Source organism: Carex rostrata, chromosome 29 (genome assembly GCF_964058835.1).
Source record: "Carex rostrata chromosome 29, lpCarRost1.2, whole genome shotgun sequence".
NCBI classification, from domain to species: Eukaryota; Viridiplantae; Streptophyta; class Magnoliopsida; order Poales; family Cyperaceae; genus Carex; species Carex rostrata.
This window is the reverse complement of record NC_135946.1, coordinates 1,057,229-1,076,319: the sequence shown is the minus strand read 5'-3', so window position 1 is coordinate 1,076,319 and position 19,091 is coordinate 1,057,229. Positions and strand designations below refer to the sequence as shown.

The 19,091-nt window shown below is 32.0% G+C and overlaps 1 protein-coding gene across 1 annotated transcript; it reads right to left on the bottom strand.

Annotated features, from left to right (window-relative positions):
• Positions 1–16,761: 16,761 nt before the first annotated feature.
• Positions 16,762–18,104, bottom strand: LOC144546361 (stromal 70 kDa heat shock-related protein, chloroplastic-like). The gene is made up of 2 exons (XM_078294901.1): positions 17,668–18,104; positions 16,762–17,330 (listed from the first exon to the last, which is right to left on the bottom strand). Exons 1-2 carry the CDS (start codon positions 17,980–17,982, stop codon positions 17,172–17,174), a joined length of 474 nt encoding a protein of 157 aa, XP_078151027.1. The 5' UTR covers positions 17,983–18,104; the 3' UTR covers positions 16,762–17,171.
• Positions 18,105–19,091: the final 987 nt, after the last annotated feature.

The window sequence follows — 19,091 nt, the reverse complement described above, 5'->3', positions numbered from 1 at the left end:
GGAGGTCGCTCTCAAGAATTAAATATCCTTGACAAAGTTTTGACTTGACACTAAGGTAGTGACATCCATGACTATCATACTTTAATTAGGGTACCAGTATCACAAGTCAACTGTCAAGTCCTGTACCAGCATCACTTTTTTTGGTCAAAATTTACTGCAAACTTGCTATTCTACCCTCTATATATATATGTAAGTGCATCCCCAGAAGTAAAGTTAATTAAAAGAAAAGAAAACCACAGTCAGATCGAAAACGTTATTGCTTACACAATTGGATCTAGTTAATGGTCAGATCCATTACGGAAATTCTGAGTTTTTAAATCAAGCGGTTCACAAAAGCAGTTAGTGATTAGAGTGATATATATGTACAAATATTTATTAGATTCATCATGACCATCAAATGCAATTAGTGATTAGAGTGATATATGTACAAGTATTTACAATTATTTTTTGTAAATAAAAAGAATTGCAATTATCTTGAATTATCCCTTGATACTTCAAATTGGCAGTGACACAGGGTGTTGAAGATTTTAAAATTGATGGTATTTTAAAATTTTGGATGATCATTAATATTCGATTTATTAGACTCACAATGAAAAATTACCGTAAACATAAATATATATACAACAAGAAATATAGAAGTCGTACAACTATATTCTAATTTGGCTAAAATTTCTTAAGCCTACCATGACATTTTGTATCAACCAAAAAATAAAAGAGAATTTTCCTTAATAAATAACAAACAATTACAACCTCAAAACTAACCAAGCAATATATAATTAAATAAAAGAGAATTTTCCTTAATAAACAACAAACAATTACAACCTCAAGCTAAGAAACTAACTTATATATATCACCTAGAAACCTCTTAATGTATAAAACCATCAATTAGGTTATTTTATACATTAGCTTCTCCTCTATTTGTTCTCCAAGCTTCTAAAAAATCTACAGGTTAAAACATTTGTTATTTTCAATTTACCCCCTACACTTATATTTTTGTAAAATTGGTCTATTCAACAAAACTTGATTGACAAATTATAAATACATCTCAATCGTGTGGTGTTTGTCCAAATCAATAATTTTCAATATATGCGAACATCTAGAAAAAATCATGGCCCTTTTACTAAATTTTATGGTGTTTCTACCTTCAAATTTAGGAAAAATTTCCAGTGTACCCATACAAACTTTTGAAATAGCTAATATCCCCATAAAAATTTAACATTCTTATTTTTATCCTACTTTGAATTATTTAACTTTATATTTAATTGTTTTAAAAACTGAACTAACCAATATATCCTTGAACTTAGACTGGAGGTGTCCATTCTAATTGTTTCTTCCTCAATCCCGTCTCTCTCAGCCCAATTGTCAACCCCATTCTAATTGCTTATTAGTAAATATACACCCAGTGATTAAAAAAAAGGTTGATCATAACAGCTCACAAGATTAAATTTCAGATAAGTCCTTTGTGTACACCCGCTCTCACAAGATTAAATTTTAAGCTTCATTCTGACGAGAAAAGAATTACAGGTGAAGCTCAAGCAAAAATAAACTAACACAAGATCTCCGCTAGGATGCCAATTGAGATTAGCAAATGGAGCTAAGGATATCAGTCTCCTTTCCAGCTCGATTGGTCTCCTTTAGTTTCATTTTGATTATTTACTCGTTTCACTTTTTGTAATTTTTTTTTTCTTTTGGTGCAATATTTAGGTAAGAAGAAATTGAAAGAGGTGCCGAATTAGATTAAAATTAAAATATTGAATATGATGGAACTTTTACTCTTTATCTCTGTTAGTCTCATTAAGGAACATTTTTTCCTTGTATTATCTCTTTCCATTAATATCTTGATTTTGCTGTGTGATAGAGACACACCTGAGGGTGAATGGGGCTGAGAGAGACGGGAGGGAGGAAGAAACAATTAGAATGGACACCTCCAGTCAAAGTTCAAGGACATATTGGTCAATTCGATTTTTAAAATAATTAAATATGAAGTTAAATAATTCAAAGGGGATAAAAAGAAGAATGTAATTTTTTTATGGGGATATTAGCTATTATAGAGCTTTTGTGGGGATATTGACTATTTCAAAAGTTTGTATGGGTACACTGGAAATTTTCCCTTAAATTTAAGTTGATTTGAGCAATTGACTTCATGTATTGACTGTCACTGTTGCCCATCAGATTGTTTGGTTAATGATGAAGACAACCAAGAAAAAAATCACAGGTGCATGCATGTGGATGTTTGAATGAAAGAGGGAGGAGGGCATTTTTGCCAATTTAATATTTAAAATAATTAAATAAAGAGTTAAATAAAGTTTTTATGGATATATTGGATATATGTTGTTTTAATATATAGGTAAATTGGCTATTTCAAAAGTTAATATGGGCACATTGGAAATTTTCCCTTTTCTAAAATTATTATTATTTTTTTTTTTTTTTGGCGAGCAAGTCAGTGCATAAATTTTGTTTATGAAATTAGTGTTAAATAATATAGGATATTAGAATGAGTACAATAATATTTAGATGTATAGACGGAACCGTAAAAAAATTCGGCTCCATTATTTGAAGTCAATTTTTTTTAATCAGATCCATTCAGGCCACAGCAAACACAAAGCACCACACCAAAAATTCTGTCCCTAATGGATCTGACATAAAAATTCTCTTCCAAACTAAATTTTCATTTATTTCTACCAGCCATGCCCAAGCCCAACAATTTTGCGTATTAATTCCACTAACAATCCAATATTTGACTTTGTTCGGATTCTACGTGGCCAAGTCAAGTAACATCTGTGGGTGTGTATGAATTTATAGATCCGAATAAAAAAGAAAATGGTTCCAGATAATAGAGCCAAAAGTTATTTTGATTCCATGTATGACACCTAAAACCTGCAATACTAATATAATACCCTATTTTATTTAATATTAATTTCTATAAATATAAATTTCAAGAGTTGATATAATGTCAAAATAATTGTCATGTGGTGACATAAATAATCAAAAGAAAATTGATTTCATATATATGACATATCATATACATTTAATATTTAACATAATATAAACATATAATTATATAGTACAAGTTACATATGACTATTGGACTTGGTGCTTAATTAATTTATTGAAGTACATTAGGCCCAAATGACAATGTGTAAATTAAGTGGGGACCAAGCTAAGGTTGGCCTTGGCGAAGGGATAAGGATAACAAGCAAAACCGAGAGAGATTAAACATAAAGCGCAAAAGATATCAAACGACAAAAGACTAAAAAACGATCAAACACAAAATATATATCAAAGCATCATGAGTAACAAGGTTTATAGCCTAGTCCTAGAAAAGATGTCTAGCCGTGGAACGGCATGTCTACACTCCTCACAACTAACTATACAAGAATAATACAAAGTAGATCTAAGCTTATCTTCTTCTTCTTCAGTCCAGATGGTATATATAGGAGTGAGGGGGCGTCTAAAGATGAGTTGGAGTCCAATGGATCTGATATGGATACAGCTGGAGCAGTTATTTACCAAAGGGCACCTACTATTACGGACCGTATGAAGTGGTACGATCCGTAGCCATACAGTGCATCGTTGGATTTGGCTATCTCCTGGACCGTAATGAGCATCACCCCCGTATCAATTGATATGGTCTGTAACACAACCCTAGAACCAATGTTGTGCTTTTTCGATCGACCCAATTCGTGCTCCATATGATGTCAAATATCCCCAAAACATAGTTTCTGCATCAAAACATAAACTTGGACAATAGTAAGTGAATGCAATAATAAATAAAGAATAAAGATGAGAAAACAAGATAAAACATAAGACAAAACCCTACGTAATTTTGTCTCAAATATGTCTTGATCAGTACCTTATATTTGGTATCAACGGTAACTTTCGTAAAAAGGTTACAACTCCACTAGTACAAAAAACACTACTAACCACAGCCTAAAGTTAGGTTTATACACGATTTTCCAACCGTGTCTACAGGAGTCGTGTACAATAAGTCATTAAATTTTACACAGTTCTCGAGCCGTGTACAAAAATACTAATCCAATATGGTTGAGGCGATTGTTTTTTTTCAATTTGCTTTACTATCACCCGTAAGATTATTTAGCAAATTTTTACTTTTGCATTGTAAATAGTGCTTGACATTGCAGAAAGGTTGGGGTTAAATTGTCGAAGAAAAGAGAATTATCTTTTACGTTATTTTAGATTTGTTCATATGTTTGACGCTTCTGAATTCTTCTTGTAATAGCCTAAGATATATGGCATGTCTTGTTACATTATTAACCAATCAATGGTTGATGATTGTGTATGTTCCTTCTTGGCAATCATCCATAAATCATTATCTTGTCATTTTTCCCTAATCTAAAATGGACAATTGGTTAAAAGACTTCTGATTGTTCTTTTTTCTTTGTTCTATGAAAATATTGCATGAATCTTTATAATAGCCACCTCTATTGCACTGCAAAATTATGTAATCGGAATCGAAGTCAGAATCAAAATTGGTTAGTTTACTGTCATAGAACCGGAATCGGGTCAATCGGTTGAATCGGATTAAAAACCCTGCTTTTTTTGCCATAAGTTGTTTTGTACTATACCCAAATAAAACAATTGATGAAAAATTAATATGTTTAAATAAATTGCTTAAAAAATTAATTTGTCAACATTATATGTTTAGATAAATCACTATACTCAAATAATTCACTAATATAATATAATACAAACATTCGAAAACATAATCAAGTTAATTTAAATTTAAAAACATAGAAAGAACGCACAAATTAAAGAAATTGCAATTTATAAATTATTCGGCACAAAGATTAAGAAAACTCACAACAATATTGACTGCACATGCAATTATTTAAACGATCCATCCTAACATTAAATGCTTATTTTCGCAACTAATTATAGAATTGATCCGGTTGACGGTGAACCAATAGCTGATATTGTATCTAAAGTCTAAACAAAAGGAAATGTACAAAATTTATGCACAAAGTCCATTTTTTTCTAAATAGTCGATTCAAACTATTCAACATGATCTCTATATTAAAATGTACTTGGAGATCAATTGTTTCAATTTTTATAATTTTACTATTTTGTTAAATAGGTACACATTCACTACTTTCAGATGGTTAATCGATTTTTATGTCAGATGATTAAACCTTTTAAATAATACTAATATTTTATTTAAAAGTTAAATTTGATCTCCAAGTATATATTTATGTAGAAATAATATGCAACAGTTATGATCAATTGTTTGCACTTCAGTGAATTTGCAAATTACCGTAGTCTCACAGTAAAATATTAGTTTATACATTAATTTTCCTTAATTAAAAATATTATACAAACAGTTATTTTCTTAGATTCTTCAAAGATATGATCATGATTCGGTACATGCATAGTGCCAATATTCAAGGGACTCCTTCGTTGCTAATAATGCTAGGAATACGAAATAAACAATAAAAAATGAACCCAAAAGTCGCCTCACGCCTCATGCGCGTTGGTAAATGCGTGCATGATGTCTTTTTTCAAAGTTTGGTAGTTGCTACCAAATTGTATTGCATTATAAAATGGATTACAATGCAGCCAATGCAAAAAGTATCAGCTTATCACTGCCCATGCAATTGGCTGCACGTTTTACAACTTCAAATTTTGTCATTGTATGCTCAAGTTGCTTATAAATATATATTCAGTCTTGACCGAGTTCTCTCCTTGATATTGCAGACTATCACATGATGCTTCCCTCCAAGTTCTCTGGCCTTTGTCCTCTCCCATGTTCAGATCCAACCATATTTCCTTCTCTTCTTTGTATTCAATTAGCACTTACAATTTACAAATTAAGTTCCGATCTATGCATATTTCCCTTGTTAGACTTACAAATGAATTATCGGATGCCATGTGGATCCTATTCAGTTGTGTATAAAAAGAAAAATCAAAATCAGTCACTTGACCATAGAACTAGAATTGGACGAATCGGTAGGAATCTATTGAATCGAATCGGAAACTCGGATTTTTTTTGTGCAGAATTTTTTTTTGTACTAAAAAAACTTAAATAATTGATAAAAAAATAATTTGTCAACAATAATATATAATGAGACAAATGACTACACTCAAATAATATAATATAATACAAATATTTATAAACATAATAGAGTTAATTTTACATTTAAAAACTTAGAAAACTAAAAAAAAATGAGAAATAGTAATTTAGAAATAATTCGGCACAAAAATAAGTTTCACTACTCGATAGAAAGAAGTAATTATTAAAATATCCAAGCATATCTTCTATCACTCACAACACTAATGAAAACACAATTATTAAAACAATTAAGTCTTGCAATAAACAGTTTGATATTTTATTATTATTTTATAACACTACTACAAAAGCGAAAACCATACACGGCATACATATAAATATGAGAAAATTTTAAATAAATAGTGTGTAAAAGGAGGAGACGCTATTGTAAAATCGAGCTCAACCACACACACACACACGGTCATTTAAAATGCAACTGTGTACGATAGGTCACAACATTCATACTCGGTTCTTACAAAGAAACGATGTAAGGTTGTACTCCTACATACAAATAAAAAAAAGGGAATAAAAAAATGTTCAAACACAGAGCAAGTTGCTTCAAAAAAATGTTGAAAAACGCAGAGCTATTTTCTCTTCCTTCCTCTTCCAAAGAATTACACCAATGGTGCGTTGCCAACCAACTGCTTCTGTTGGTATACCATCCCTAGCCCTGTACATATTCCTCTTTTTGATGTATTACACACTCCAAAGGTAATTTAAAATTATATAACTTAAAATATTACCATTTAAATAACGTTTTTCAATTATTATAAATTTACATGGTAATTTTTCATCGATAATTTTACAATTTTACCAATTATTTTTCATCGATAATTATTATAAACGTAGTCAATTTTCAAATATTATACAGTTAAAAAATTTCTACTTCAATTTTTAATAAAACTATATATACGGCGAAATTAAATATTTATTATGTATAAACGTTCCGCACTTTATGTCATGGCAAAGTTAAAAAAAAGTTTGATGTTATAAATAACATTTTGATATTTTGAGTGACTATTTGATAAGAATTAATTATTAAATTGAGTGAGACTACAACCACTACAGCAGAAGCCGATTCCGGTCGCTGATAACCCGGTCGCTGAAAGCCTTGTCGCAGATACTCAACAGATGACGTCACCGGTCGCTGATACTTTTTCTGCGACCAATTTTTTTTGTCGCTGTTTTTTTTGCTAACGTCATGAAAATGTATCAGAGACCAAAATTTCCGGTCGCTGATACCCTCTTGTCAGGTTTTTGGGATATTTTTTATTATTTAAATTTGCACCATTTAATAATTGGTACCACACGTACCAAACATTCATATCGATCAAACAATAATATCAAATAATAGCTCGATTCGAATATAATATCAAATAATCATAGCATACATAATAGCTCGATTCGAATTTAATATCAAATATCATACAACAATTCAATGTTGACATACAACATGATATCATATAACATAAATAAAAAGCCATCGCATATATATACACATTGATAATTTTTTTCTGCCAAGTGACCTATCAAAACAGCACATATATGGGTTCATTCCTTATGACCTATCAAAAGAAAACTACAATAATATTAATTAAATGGAAATATACATGTACGTGATGCAGATTTTGAGAAATAAATGCAGACCTCACAATCCATGAGCATATCCATCAAAACAGTGATACCACGGGGTATTGAAAGAATGGCTTCTTGCAACCTATAGTTATTACCAGGAGGAAGATAAACAGAAAGAAAAAAAAAACATATGAGATGCCTAAATTAAATTAAATAATGGAGATAAGAATCAGAAAGTCATATATTACCTTTTGGGTGAATTTGTAATAAGAGCATTTAGAAGCTGAAGTGTAAAATACCCGACATAGAAATCATCTTCTGATTGCACAATTATGCAACTTCTACGAATTAACAGAGTGTAACTAAACAATAGAAAATAAAATCAAGCAAATAAATTAAGTAAAATTGCACTTTGCACTTTGCAGGTACATTATTGGTAAGACAGTCCTTTACATAATAAACTAAAGTTCAAACTTAATCTTAAAGTTGCCAAGCCAAATTCAACATAGCTATTGAGTATAATAGTAAAAGAAACAGTCCTTTTAGGTGATAGTCCAAGAAAGGTGAAAAATAAAGAAATAATTAGGAGGGCTTTTGCAATTGGCACAATTAGAGGTAGGGACTTACCAAATCAAATCAGGGTTTTCCCTTTGCTCCACTGAAATTAAACAACCTAGTTGTTTAGAAACCCAAATATGATGTTATATAAAATTCCGAGATGCATATTCATAACGAAGATTGATCATTTCATATGCACTCAACACTTAACAAACAAAAGTAAAAAATAAGCACAGCTAGCTGAAGCTGCTGAACCGAGCCCACTGATCAAAGCCCGTTATACAGAGATCATACCAGTGAGCGAAGAACTCGACGATGGCATAGGAAGTGGGGGAGCTCTTGAGCACCTCATCAAAATTCGTGGAAGAGATGTCAAAGCTCCAATTTTCTAGTATCTCCAATTGTGTTTTGTTTATTAATCTTCAACAGCTTCATTTCAGTATTTTTGTCCCTTGAAAAAAATTAGACAAATTATTTTTGTAGAACATATCTTGTAACAGATCTAGTAAAATTGTTCAAACAACTAGTAATATATCTTGTGAAAGATCTGATCGGGAAGATAGAAAAAGCCAACTGTGGGGATTTAAGCAATAGTAAAGTGAAAAATTAATGCTAGCAATAGAGGGTGTACTGTGTACTCAACACGTGAAACTATGGGGTGGAGGTGAGAATATGCTCTTGGCGGCGATCTGGCGGAGCGAATGGCCGGCGATCTTTCTTTCAAAATGTTCATTTACTCATGATCCGGTTTAAAAAGTTGCTGCTCCGAAATAATCCGGGTACGATCTTTCTTTCAAAATGTTCATTTACTCATGATCAAGAGAATGCACACCCAAGAAAAATTAATAAACAGAAGATGGATTAATTGATAAGGTAAGGTAATAGCGTAATACCACCAATCCTTACCCGATAACTACCAGTTCTGCTATTTTATTTTTATATTTTCTTTTGGTGTTTTTGATCTGTTTGAGGGAACAGTGTTTTAAATCGGACAAAAACGACCAGCAAGAAGACAAGAAACCAAATGACAAGAACAAAGACCTGGAAAAAGGCCTGTTGACAAAGGACCAAGGGCAGAATTCATCAGGAGGCCAGGCGATCCATGGCCCTACACATGCTGTCCCGAGTCGGGTAATTATTGAAAGAGATTTAAAAATAGAGCATTTAGACAACAATAAGTACTGGGATTTGATTCTTTATCCAAACGAGCCAAGGTAATTAATGCCCTTCTCTTTTTCAGAATTCCTTATTGTTTGTAGTTATTCCAAACCTATCTTTTCTCTAATACAGGGATAAGGGGTGAAAGCGAATATTTTTTATACATTTATATATTCTGATCGTGTCGTATTAAGCAAGACTGGTATGACTAAAAAATATTGTTCGTGAATTTCACTGATAAGGATAAAAAACTTTATTCCTTAACTTAATAAATAATGATACTAAATTTATTCATAATTATCAATGATTAATTCTTTAAAAGTTAATCTTAATGGATAAAATTAGAATAATTTAAAGACCAATACTAAACGAATAAACATAGAATAAGAATGAGACTAATTTTATCCGGTTACAAATATATATCAACATATGTTCCTTTGATATATATTATATCCATTAACACTAATGGAGGTCTGTTAACCTTGATATATATATATATATATATACACCATGTAATTTAAATTTGGTTATATTTATTTGATGTATCCACATATTAAATACACGAAAAGTGTTATCGAAAAATGTCTCGTTAATTGGCCTCTCTCTGAATTCGATCAGCAAATTTATGCGTAGTGTATATACCAAATATGACCTTGTTTTCGTTTACTTATAATAAGGTTCAAGGTGGCGGCGGAGCTATTGCAAGTCTGGTTTTTCTACATAGAGACAAGCATGAACTTCCTCGAACTTTCGGCTAACACAAAGTATTGTGCATATCTCATCTTCAGAACAAAGCCAGAGCCAGAGTCAAAAGGTCTCAACGCTATCTTGAAGGTATGGTTTTCTGCAGGAACAGAGAAGGGGACGAAATATGTATGCTTAAAACCAACAAAACCGATGCCATCCAGCGTTCAGTCGCCCAAAATGAGGCCGGATGGATGGATGGAGCTGGAGCTGGCACAGTTTTCCTGCGATAAAGTTACTGGTGATAAAGAGGCGTCCATATACATCAAGGACGAAACAGAAGGCAAAAATGAAAAGAAGGGACTTATCATTGCGGGTATTGAATTCCGTCCCGTTTAAACACGTGCCAGTCCTAAAATTCCTGTGTTGTTTGATCTGTCTGTATGTTATATTTAATTTGATTCCATTATATTATGTTGTAAAAATTGCTGAGTTGCTTATATTTTCTATTTATTTTCAAACAATATAATGTGTTCATGAGGTTTTCAGAAAATTGCGTATCGGATACACTAGCTAGCATATTTGATGATGTTGTGTATCCTTAACATTCTGATACGGTCAACGATTGATACCCGTTGAAACGCTTTGATACTGCTCATTTCTGTTCGGATACAGTATGGATACGTCTGCAGACACTTCGTTCTTTCTGTGAGCCGCGCTTGGACTGGCCATTTTACTTTTCTAGAATCGAACCAAGGTTCTGAGGGTAACTGGACATACACCTCAATCACTGCAACAACTCAACTTTGTTGTTTTAACATAGTAACTTATACAAAGCACCTTATTCAGGATTTTTTATATTTAATTTATATAATGCAAATGTTGAATCAATAATATAATTAATATAATATATAATAGACTTAATTATCGTATCTGAGATTTTTGAAAATTGCCGTAATAGCATATCTGTATCGTATCTAATACGATATTCGTACCCGTCTCCATACAACGTAGCTTGTAAGATTCAATTAAGACTTGGTGACAAAATAATATAAAAGCTCGCCATCTTATGTCCCACAACATATCCATAAGACTTGGTGACATGCTGTAACTGAAGGACTAAACAATTATTGATGCCAACTAGTTAATTGTTTTAGATTTGATTTGTAGTTTGCTTCATCGTATTACTATATATAGTCAATTGACGCAACTAGCTTTTGAATATGATATTATATATATTCTTCTACTCCTCGCTCGGCGTTGACCTTTTCCTTCTCCATCTTCTCTCTTCTCATTATTATATATATTTTTTTAAAATTATTTATTAAATAAATAAAATATAAGAGATGGCAAAAAAAAATCACGTGGTACAGGGGCCGAACGCGAGCTTTTATAGAAAAAAATAATTTCTTTTTGGCTCAAACTTGATGATTGTATTGAATGTATTGTTTGTAATCTTTACAATGGTTACATCAGTATTTATATAAAATACAACACTACAAAAATATAAAAATATGTCACTATCCGTGAAGTTAAAAAGTGACAATTGCCACTATGTTCAAGGTCTAAAAGAGCCATTAAGAATTACACTACAGATGAAAACTAAAGTAATTAAAATGAAAAATATACTACAGATGAAAACTAAGGTAACTAAAATGAAAAATAAGATAAACGTCTTTATTGAACAAGTAACTGCGTCGCCTCAGAATTTGAGTTAATGTTTCTCGGCCGTCCGCTCAGAATTCATCCAATCCAGTCCGAGATGGAATAGCGCGCTGATTCCTCAAATGGACATGCAAATATTCAAAAATCCTCTCTTAGTTAGTTTATTCGATTGAAATTAGGAAAAGAAAGAAAGATCATCTATCCCAAATCTTTCTTGGGACATTTAAACGAACCTGTCTCTCTCCCTTTCTCGCTCTTTCTTTCCCACATCCTCGCTTTTATAACCCTAATATTCTACTTTAGAATAAATTCACAAGAGCACGAACCTATCCTATAGTATAGATCTGGGAGTTGGTCCACAAAGATAGTGTATCATGGTGAAACCGTTCACTTATTCTAGGTGTGTTTGTTTATATGGGTATTTAAGTTGATGTTTATGGGTGATTAGTTAGTATTGAAGTAGAGATTACAGATGGTAAAGAGTTCTATGGATCACGCTTACTATCATTCTTACTCATTTAGTCTAATTTTGGATCTCGAGTTGACTGCATGCGGTTTGTCACTAAATTGTGTTCAAATCAATAATAAGTTATTATTTCTACCGTCTAGTTGTATCGTGTGTGGTTTGATTAGAACCACATGCGATTCTGAAACTAGTACTGTGTGCAAATCTGTGGGCTGCTAATCCTAAAACATGTTACAAAGTCCAATCGAAAAGGACTGGTAAGGAAAGGAGACCCAGACTTTATTCCAATCAATTGCATGGAGTTCTATGCTATGTCTCTATTATCAAGAATGGGAGGATTCAAGTTCACAGTTACACCCTTTGCTATTTTTCCCGAAGTTACAATAACCGAGATTGTCCCACTAGGAGTAAATAGAACATGATGTTCATCTCCTAGATAGTCACTGCAAATAGTTACACCGATAACTACTCTATTTAAAGTCTAGCAGATAAATTTTATATGAATGGAAGTACCATTGTTTGGTACACATGGCTGACTTCATGTGAATTTCGCAAATTAAAGCTTTCTTTCTTTGTCTTTCTGTCTGTTTTTTTCCTTTACTTGTGGCTCTAAGTCTAGCAGATAGTATAATTTTAAACGACTCTTTTAGGCCTTGTATTGTGTATAAACCACAATGTAACCATTGTAAACATTATGAGCAAGTATTCAATAAAGATAAAATCAATTAATTAACTAAAATTATAAAATTTAAACCAAAACAAATTAAAAATATTGTAAAAGCTCTCATTCATCCCCTTTACTGACTACATGAGATTTATTATTAATTAGTTATGTAAAAGTATATCATAATTAAGCTAGAGAGAACATGGCGAATTAAAAAGTCAACGATACGAGCGAGGAGCAAGAGGAGAGAGCAATTTGTTTCAAGAAAACCATTAATATCATCTTAAATTAAAGCCTACGTCAATTAACTATATCTTAAAAAATATGATGAAGCAAACAATAATCATATCTTAAAAAATGAACTAGATGGCAATAATTGTTTATAATTAATTAATCAGTTATAACATGTGACTAGGTCTTGTGGATATGTTGAGGAACTTATGATTAAGATGACGATGTTTTATTTTATTTTGTCGAGTTAATTGAATCTTACATGTAAAAGCTTCCAAGTTGACTTTCTACATCAGGAAACGGTTAGTGATTATTGCTCAACTCGACCTCTATTATTTTATATAAAATCATTCATTAGTTTCTATTTTTGTTTTTAAAAGAGGTTTTTTATGCCCATTTTATTTCTGAAATAAGATAATTATAGAGCTAAATCAAGCAGGGTATCCCTTAGCTTTAACAGTGTCATAGTAGCACAAAATGAAAACAACGAACCAAGCAACATATTAACAAGCTTCTAGATATAGTTAGGTTCTAAAAGTAATCTATCGAAGCTAAAGCTAAGCCAGTTAACAAAGGGCATAGGATTAAAGTAGCTACGTACAAAAAGATAATGACTAGATATGTTCATTAGTTAATTAATAAATTTTATATGGATGCTAATAGGATAATATACATATATATAAAAATTCTAAAAATATTTGAATTGTTTCCAAAAATAATTGGACAATATCAGGATCCAAATATTATATAATAAATAAAATGATATTTGATAATTTGTACGGTCTTAATATTTGGTAGGTGGACAGTTTCAATCCTCTATTTCTTTTATTTAAGACGTGACAAAAAGAAAAATGTTCTAAAATATATGTTGATGGAGATGGCTTACAAGTGGAAGTTTCCGAACTGATCACTTTTTCCATCACCAAATGAATAGTGATCGGTGTTGTTGCTATAGTTGACTCTATTGTTTTATATAAAAGTCTTCCATTGAATAATTAATTACTAAATTAATCAAGGACGCGCACCTACCGCATAATATAATTAGTATGAAGTTATTTAGCCAACATGCATAGCGAAACAGTTGGAACATATTAATTCAAAAAACAGTTGGAACATGTACCTTCTATTAGGGTTGTGGCTTCCTCTATTATTGTTTTAACTACTTAGTTGTGTAAGGCAAGATTAGATAATTCATACTTTAAGTTATCTTTAATAATGCATTTTGATGTTTCTTCTTTGACTCAGATAGGCACTACGATAGTTCTCTCAGACACAGACACACAGGACCAGGATAGCTCCCAGTTGGATTCCGGCGTGGACCCTGGTCTTGGTTTCGTAGGGTTGGATGTACCTGATAGAGCTGCTTCTAATGCTATTGATGCAGCTGTTGGTCTTCTACCAAGTATCTCTTGGCTTCTAATGCTATTGACTTCATAATTTTTGAAGGTGTTTTAATATGTTAATCAGAGATGCAAATTTGGGCTCAGAAGCACTCCTTCAGCAGTTCGGGCAATTTTTGAGAGCCGATATCTTACGATCTGTTTTGAGATTTTGTATGAAACTTCACAATCTTGTTCTATGAAGTCAACAATGCATGTCGTTAAATTTTCATAATTTTTGAAGGTGTTTTGATATGTTAATCATTGATGCAAATTTGGGCTCAGAAGCACTCCTTCATCAGTTCGAGCAAAAATATACAGGTTGAATTTTTAAGTAAAAAAAAAATTCAAACCGTAAGGAATATTTACGGTTTGAATTTTTAATTCAAACCGTAAATATTCTGTACGGTTTGGGCAAAAATAAAATTTTGACAAAACTGTGGTTATTTATAATAAAATATTTATAAATTTTGATATTTTTAAAAAACTCGGGTCAATTTTGTTTGCTGGAAATTAATTGATTTGTAAAAGGTCAAGGTCTTTGAAAGAAAAATATTGAAAGGTGCGTTACAACGAGCACGGACACTGACTATGAAAAAGAAATGCATGCGAAGACTGACTCGGTCTTTGGCAAATTTAATTTCTATTTAAACTTTTAGAAAAAAAACCGATTTTTTAATTTATATCCAAAAATTAAATCAAATTACAAAAAATAACCAAAGTACCGTTGAAATTCGAAAATTACCCAATCCGGTTACCCAGTAACTGGATTTTCTTTTTTTTTCTGGTTACCCAATTCCCGGAATTGGAAAAAATGTCCGGTTATTGGATAACTGGAAATATGGTTTTGGTCCGGTTATCCAATAACCGTTTTTTTTTTTTTTTTTTTTAAACTCATTTTTTTATAACCATATTTATATGTATGTATATGTTTATGTATATGTGTATGTGTATGTGTATGTGTATGTGTATGTGTATGTGTATGTGTATGTGTATGTGTATGTGTATGTGTATGTGTATGTGTATTTTTCTATAATTTTAAATTTTAGATTTGATTTACAAATTTTTTTTGTGTAAATTTGATAAATCTAAATACGAATTTTATTTTATATGTGTATGTAGATTATATAGAATATATAGTGTTTAGGGTTTAGGGTTAGTGTATATAGATTATATAGAATATTAATAAAAAAAATATTCGGACAGAATATATATAGAATATATATAATGTACATTCAAAACAAAATTATTCCCTATATAAGAAACATTGAAACTATATAGACTAGAAAATTTATACAAGTCGTATATATAATATACAAGAATCAAGATGGTAACAAACGAGTCATTTGAGTATAGTGGTTAGGGTACTCGGCTCCCACCCAAGAGACATGGGTTCAAGCCTCAGTGTGAGCAAAAAAACTTCTCTTTTTTCGCGGTTCATGAGTAAGGTATGGACCAAGTCTATTTAGGTTGAACCGGTGCATACAACCTCTCCATTTCTCACAGTAATGGACACATCCAATAGCGCTGTTTGAATTAAAATTGGATTTCATACAATCCGGAAATATAAAAATGGTGCACACTGATCATGAACCATCAAATCCGAAAAAAATAAAATTCGGCTTGACCTTGTAGCAAATGTAGCAAATGTATTTGAAACTTTTAAAATTTTACATGTACATACATCACTCGTGAAGTAATTGGATTTCAACGATTTGAATTTGTCATTGGAAGCCAATATGATATATTTTTAGAATTGTGCTCACCTAACTCTCTTGATGAGTACATCACACCCTAGCTTTGCTCTAATTATAGAGTACTAGTCAAGTGCCCACGCGTTGCTGTGGGTTGAAAGTTTGTTTTGATCACTTTTTTTAACGGTATGTTTGAATGATGAGGTAACTAATAGTGCTAATCCGGATTAACGACTATTCCAAACTACTATTCTATATTTGGATGTGTTTGAGTTAGCAAAAATGACTATTATTTGTTTGTCTTTTATGGGTTAGCAGGCTATTCTAATAAAAGTTGGGTTAACTCACTATCTCAAATTTGAATTAACTTATTATTCTCACTAACTCAAGCATTTATCAAAACGCATCCTCAATGAGATTAATTTAAGAATTAATAGTATTACATATTATAATTTTTTACTTTCAAGAAAAAATTGATGACAATAGTTCAAGACATCTAATTTGGCAAAAAAATGAACTTAATACTTTAGTTACTTTGTATTAGTGTGTTTGTTCGGTCTGAAAAATTACATAAGCTGACACATTTTCTTAGTTATTTTGTTGTGGCTTTCCTTTTCAATTTCTTTAATTTTTTGTTTTATTAGCATTTTTGCTATATGATGTTTAAAATAACATTTTTGTATCAACTGAAATGTATTTTTAAACACCAGATTTCTAGTGATGTATTGTCCTTTGCAGTTGAGAATTGAGCATTTCATAATATCAAGAAAGAAATATATGATCGCTTACAACAAATTGACGGTAGTGAATTATAAACACAGGAGAAGGCAAAGTACACTTATTCTCCTTAGCCACCTATATTATTAAGTATAAAAGCTTCAACAATACAAAGTTTGCTTTAGTTTTTTTTATCAAGAACCAAATATAAAGTGAACGTTGCTCTCATCATATGCTCACCCAACTGGAAATGTATCACCTAAACAAAAAAACAAAATAATTGCCACACTTTATACACCAAGTTTTTCAAAGCTGTTCATGTTGCCACACTGGATCCCATTAATTTGTCTCCCAGTTCCTTAAGTTGTTTCTCAGTTTGGTACACTGATTCAGCCTGGTTCTTGGTGTCAATTTCTTCTCTCTTCTCCTTGTCCTCCTTTGCAAATTTCTCTGCTTCTTGCACCATTTTCTCAACCTACGCATTTTCATAAAATATTGTCAGCAAACAACTATCTAAAAGTTAAGGATTCACAAGCAACCTATTTGGTACAATAATCGACCTCTTCAGCTATACACCTGAATTTTCAGCTGAATTCACTACAAGAACCTCAAGAAATTCCAAATCAGCTTAAAAAAAAGTAAGCTGCTGATCTGCTAAAAGGCCCAAAACGGAAACCGAAAATAAGGAATGGTACTAAACAGTTAAATGTTGCAAGGTATGTGTCAATAAGAACCATCATTGTCAGGGCTACTACCATCCTGCTTTGTTGCCACAATTTTCATAATCTTATATTAACTTTAAGACATCATACCTCATCCTTGGGCAAAGTGCTGGCACCAGTGATGGTGATATCCTGCTTCTTCCCAGTGCCCTTGTCAACGGCTGCAACTGAGAGAATACCATTGGCATCAATGTCGAATTTCACCTCGATTTGCGGCACACCACGTGGGGCTGTGGGAATGCCATCAAGTCTGAAGCTACCAAGGGACTTGTTGTCTCTGACAAATTCTCTCTCACCCTGGAGGACATTAATCTCCACACTTGTCTGGCCATCATCAGCTGCAGTCGAGAAAACTTCTGACTTGGATGTTGGTAGAGTTGTGTTCGTCGGGATGATCTTTGTCATGACACCACCAAGGGTTTCAAGGCCAAGGGAAAGTGGGGTCACATCAAGCAGAACTATGTCACTTACATCACCAGCCAACACTCCAGCCTAGAATTTTCATAAATAAACAGAGAGTCAATAACACTGCTAGAAATTTCATTTGCAAAATGAGGGACATTTCTAATAATTAGATGCAGTGGAAAACTCCCACACAGCATATTGAACAGTTTCATCCTACTCAACTAAACTGCTGCCTTATTTTGGGAAAGCTTACTGGTAATTGGAAGATTGTTGTATTTACTGGTAATTGGAAGATTGTTGTATTTACTTGTAATTGGAAGATTGTTGTATTTACTTGGAAAAGAAGCCTGATTCATATAATTAAGTGAAAATCATGCATGAGAAGCCTAATTTCAAACATTTCAGAGGCTTCTCTGCATAAAACCATGTTCTAACATTTTTAAAATTGATTTAAAATGATCAAGTTGATGAAATTTGAAGTCTGAATCTCTTTTCTTTGATTACTGTCACATAAAATAGTGATTAAATGCTTTAAAATAGGTTTAAAATGGTTTAAATGATTAACCACACATTAACCAATGTACATGACCCCTTCAATTGACCTCTGGTACATTACCAAGTCCAAACTCAGCACTTGAATGCCATACAAACACCACTGGTACAGTGTTGTACATCAAAATGCACTGTTTTGACCTACATGGACAGATCAGCCAATATTGACAAAGGAAAGGACCAAATTGTAAAATAAAGTTCACAGTCAGATAGAGCACAGAAAAATACATGAAATAGACTCAAACTTTGCATTTTTCTGATTTCCCTACATTAAGATATGAATTTTCAAAGTTCAACTTTTAAAAATAGAAAAATACTGAGTTTTCTGACAAAATGACCATCTGTGCCCTTCACAGTGCAGAACCCTTTAGACTGGGAAATCATGCTCAGAAAATTATGAATTGACACAAAAATCCTTGATAAATTATGAATTTAGGCATAGACTCATTTTACATGTGCTTTTGGGTGGTTCTTGGATGGCACTTGAGTTTAGTAGTGTTGTTATAGTGGGGACATAAACCCAAGGCGGTCGGATCAATCTGACTCCATATGAGGTG

Bases quoted from the DNA above. Each gene is read 5' to 3' on its own strand.
- LOC144546361 (XM_078294901.1), bottom strand. From the start codon at position 17,982: ATGACAAAGATCATCCCGACGAACACAACTCTACCAACATCCAAGTCA. The intron at 17,331-17,667 runs GTATGATGTCTT...GAAAATGCGTAG, and splicing joins GCACTTTGCCCAAGGATGAG to GTTGAGAAAATGGTGCAAGA.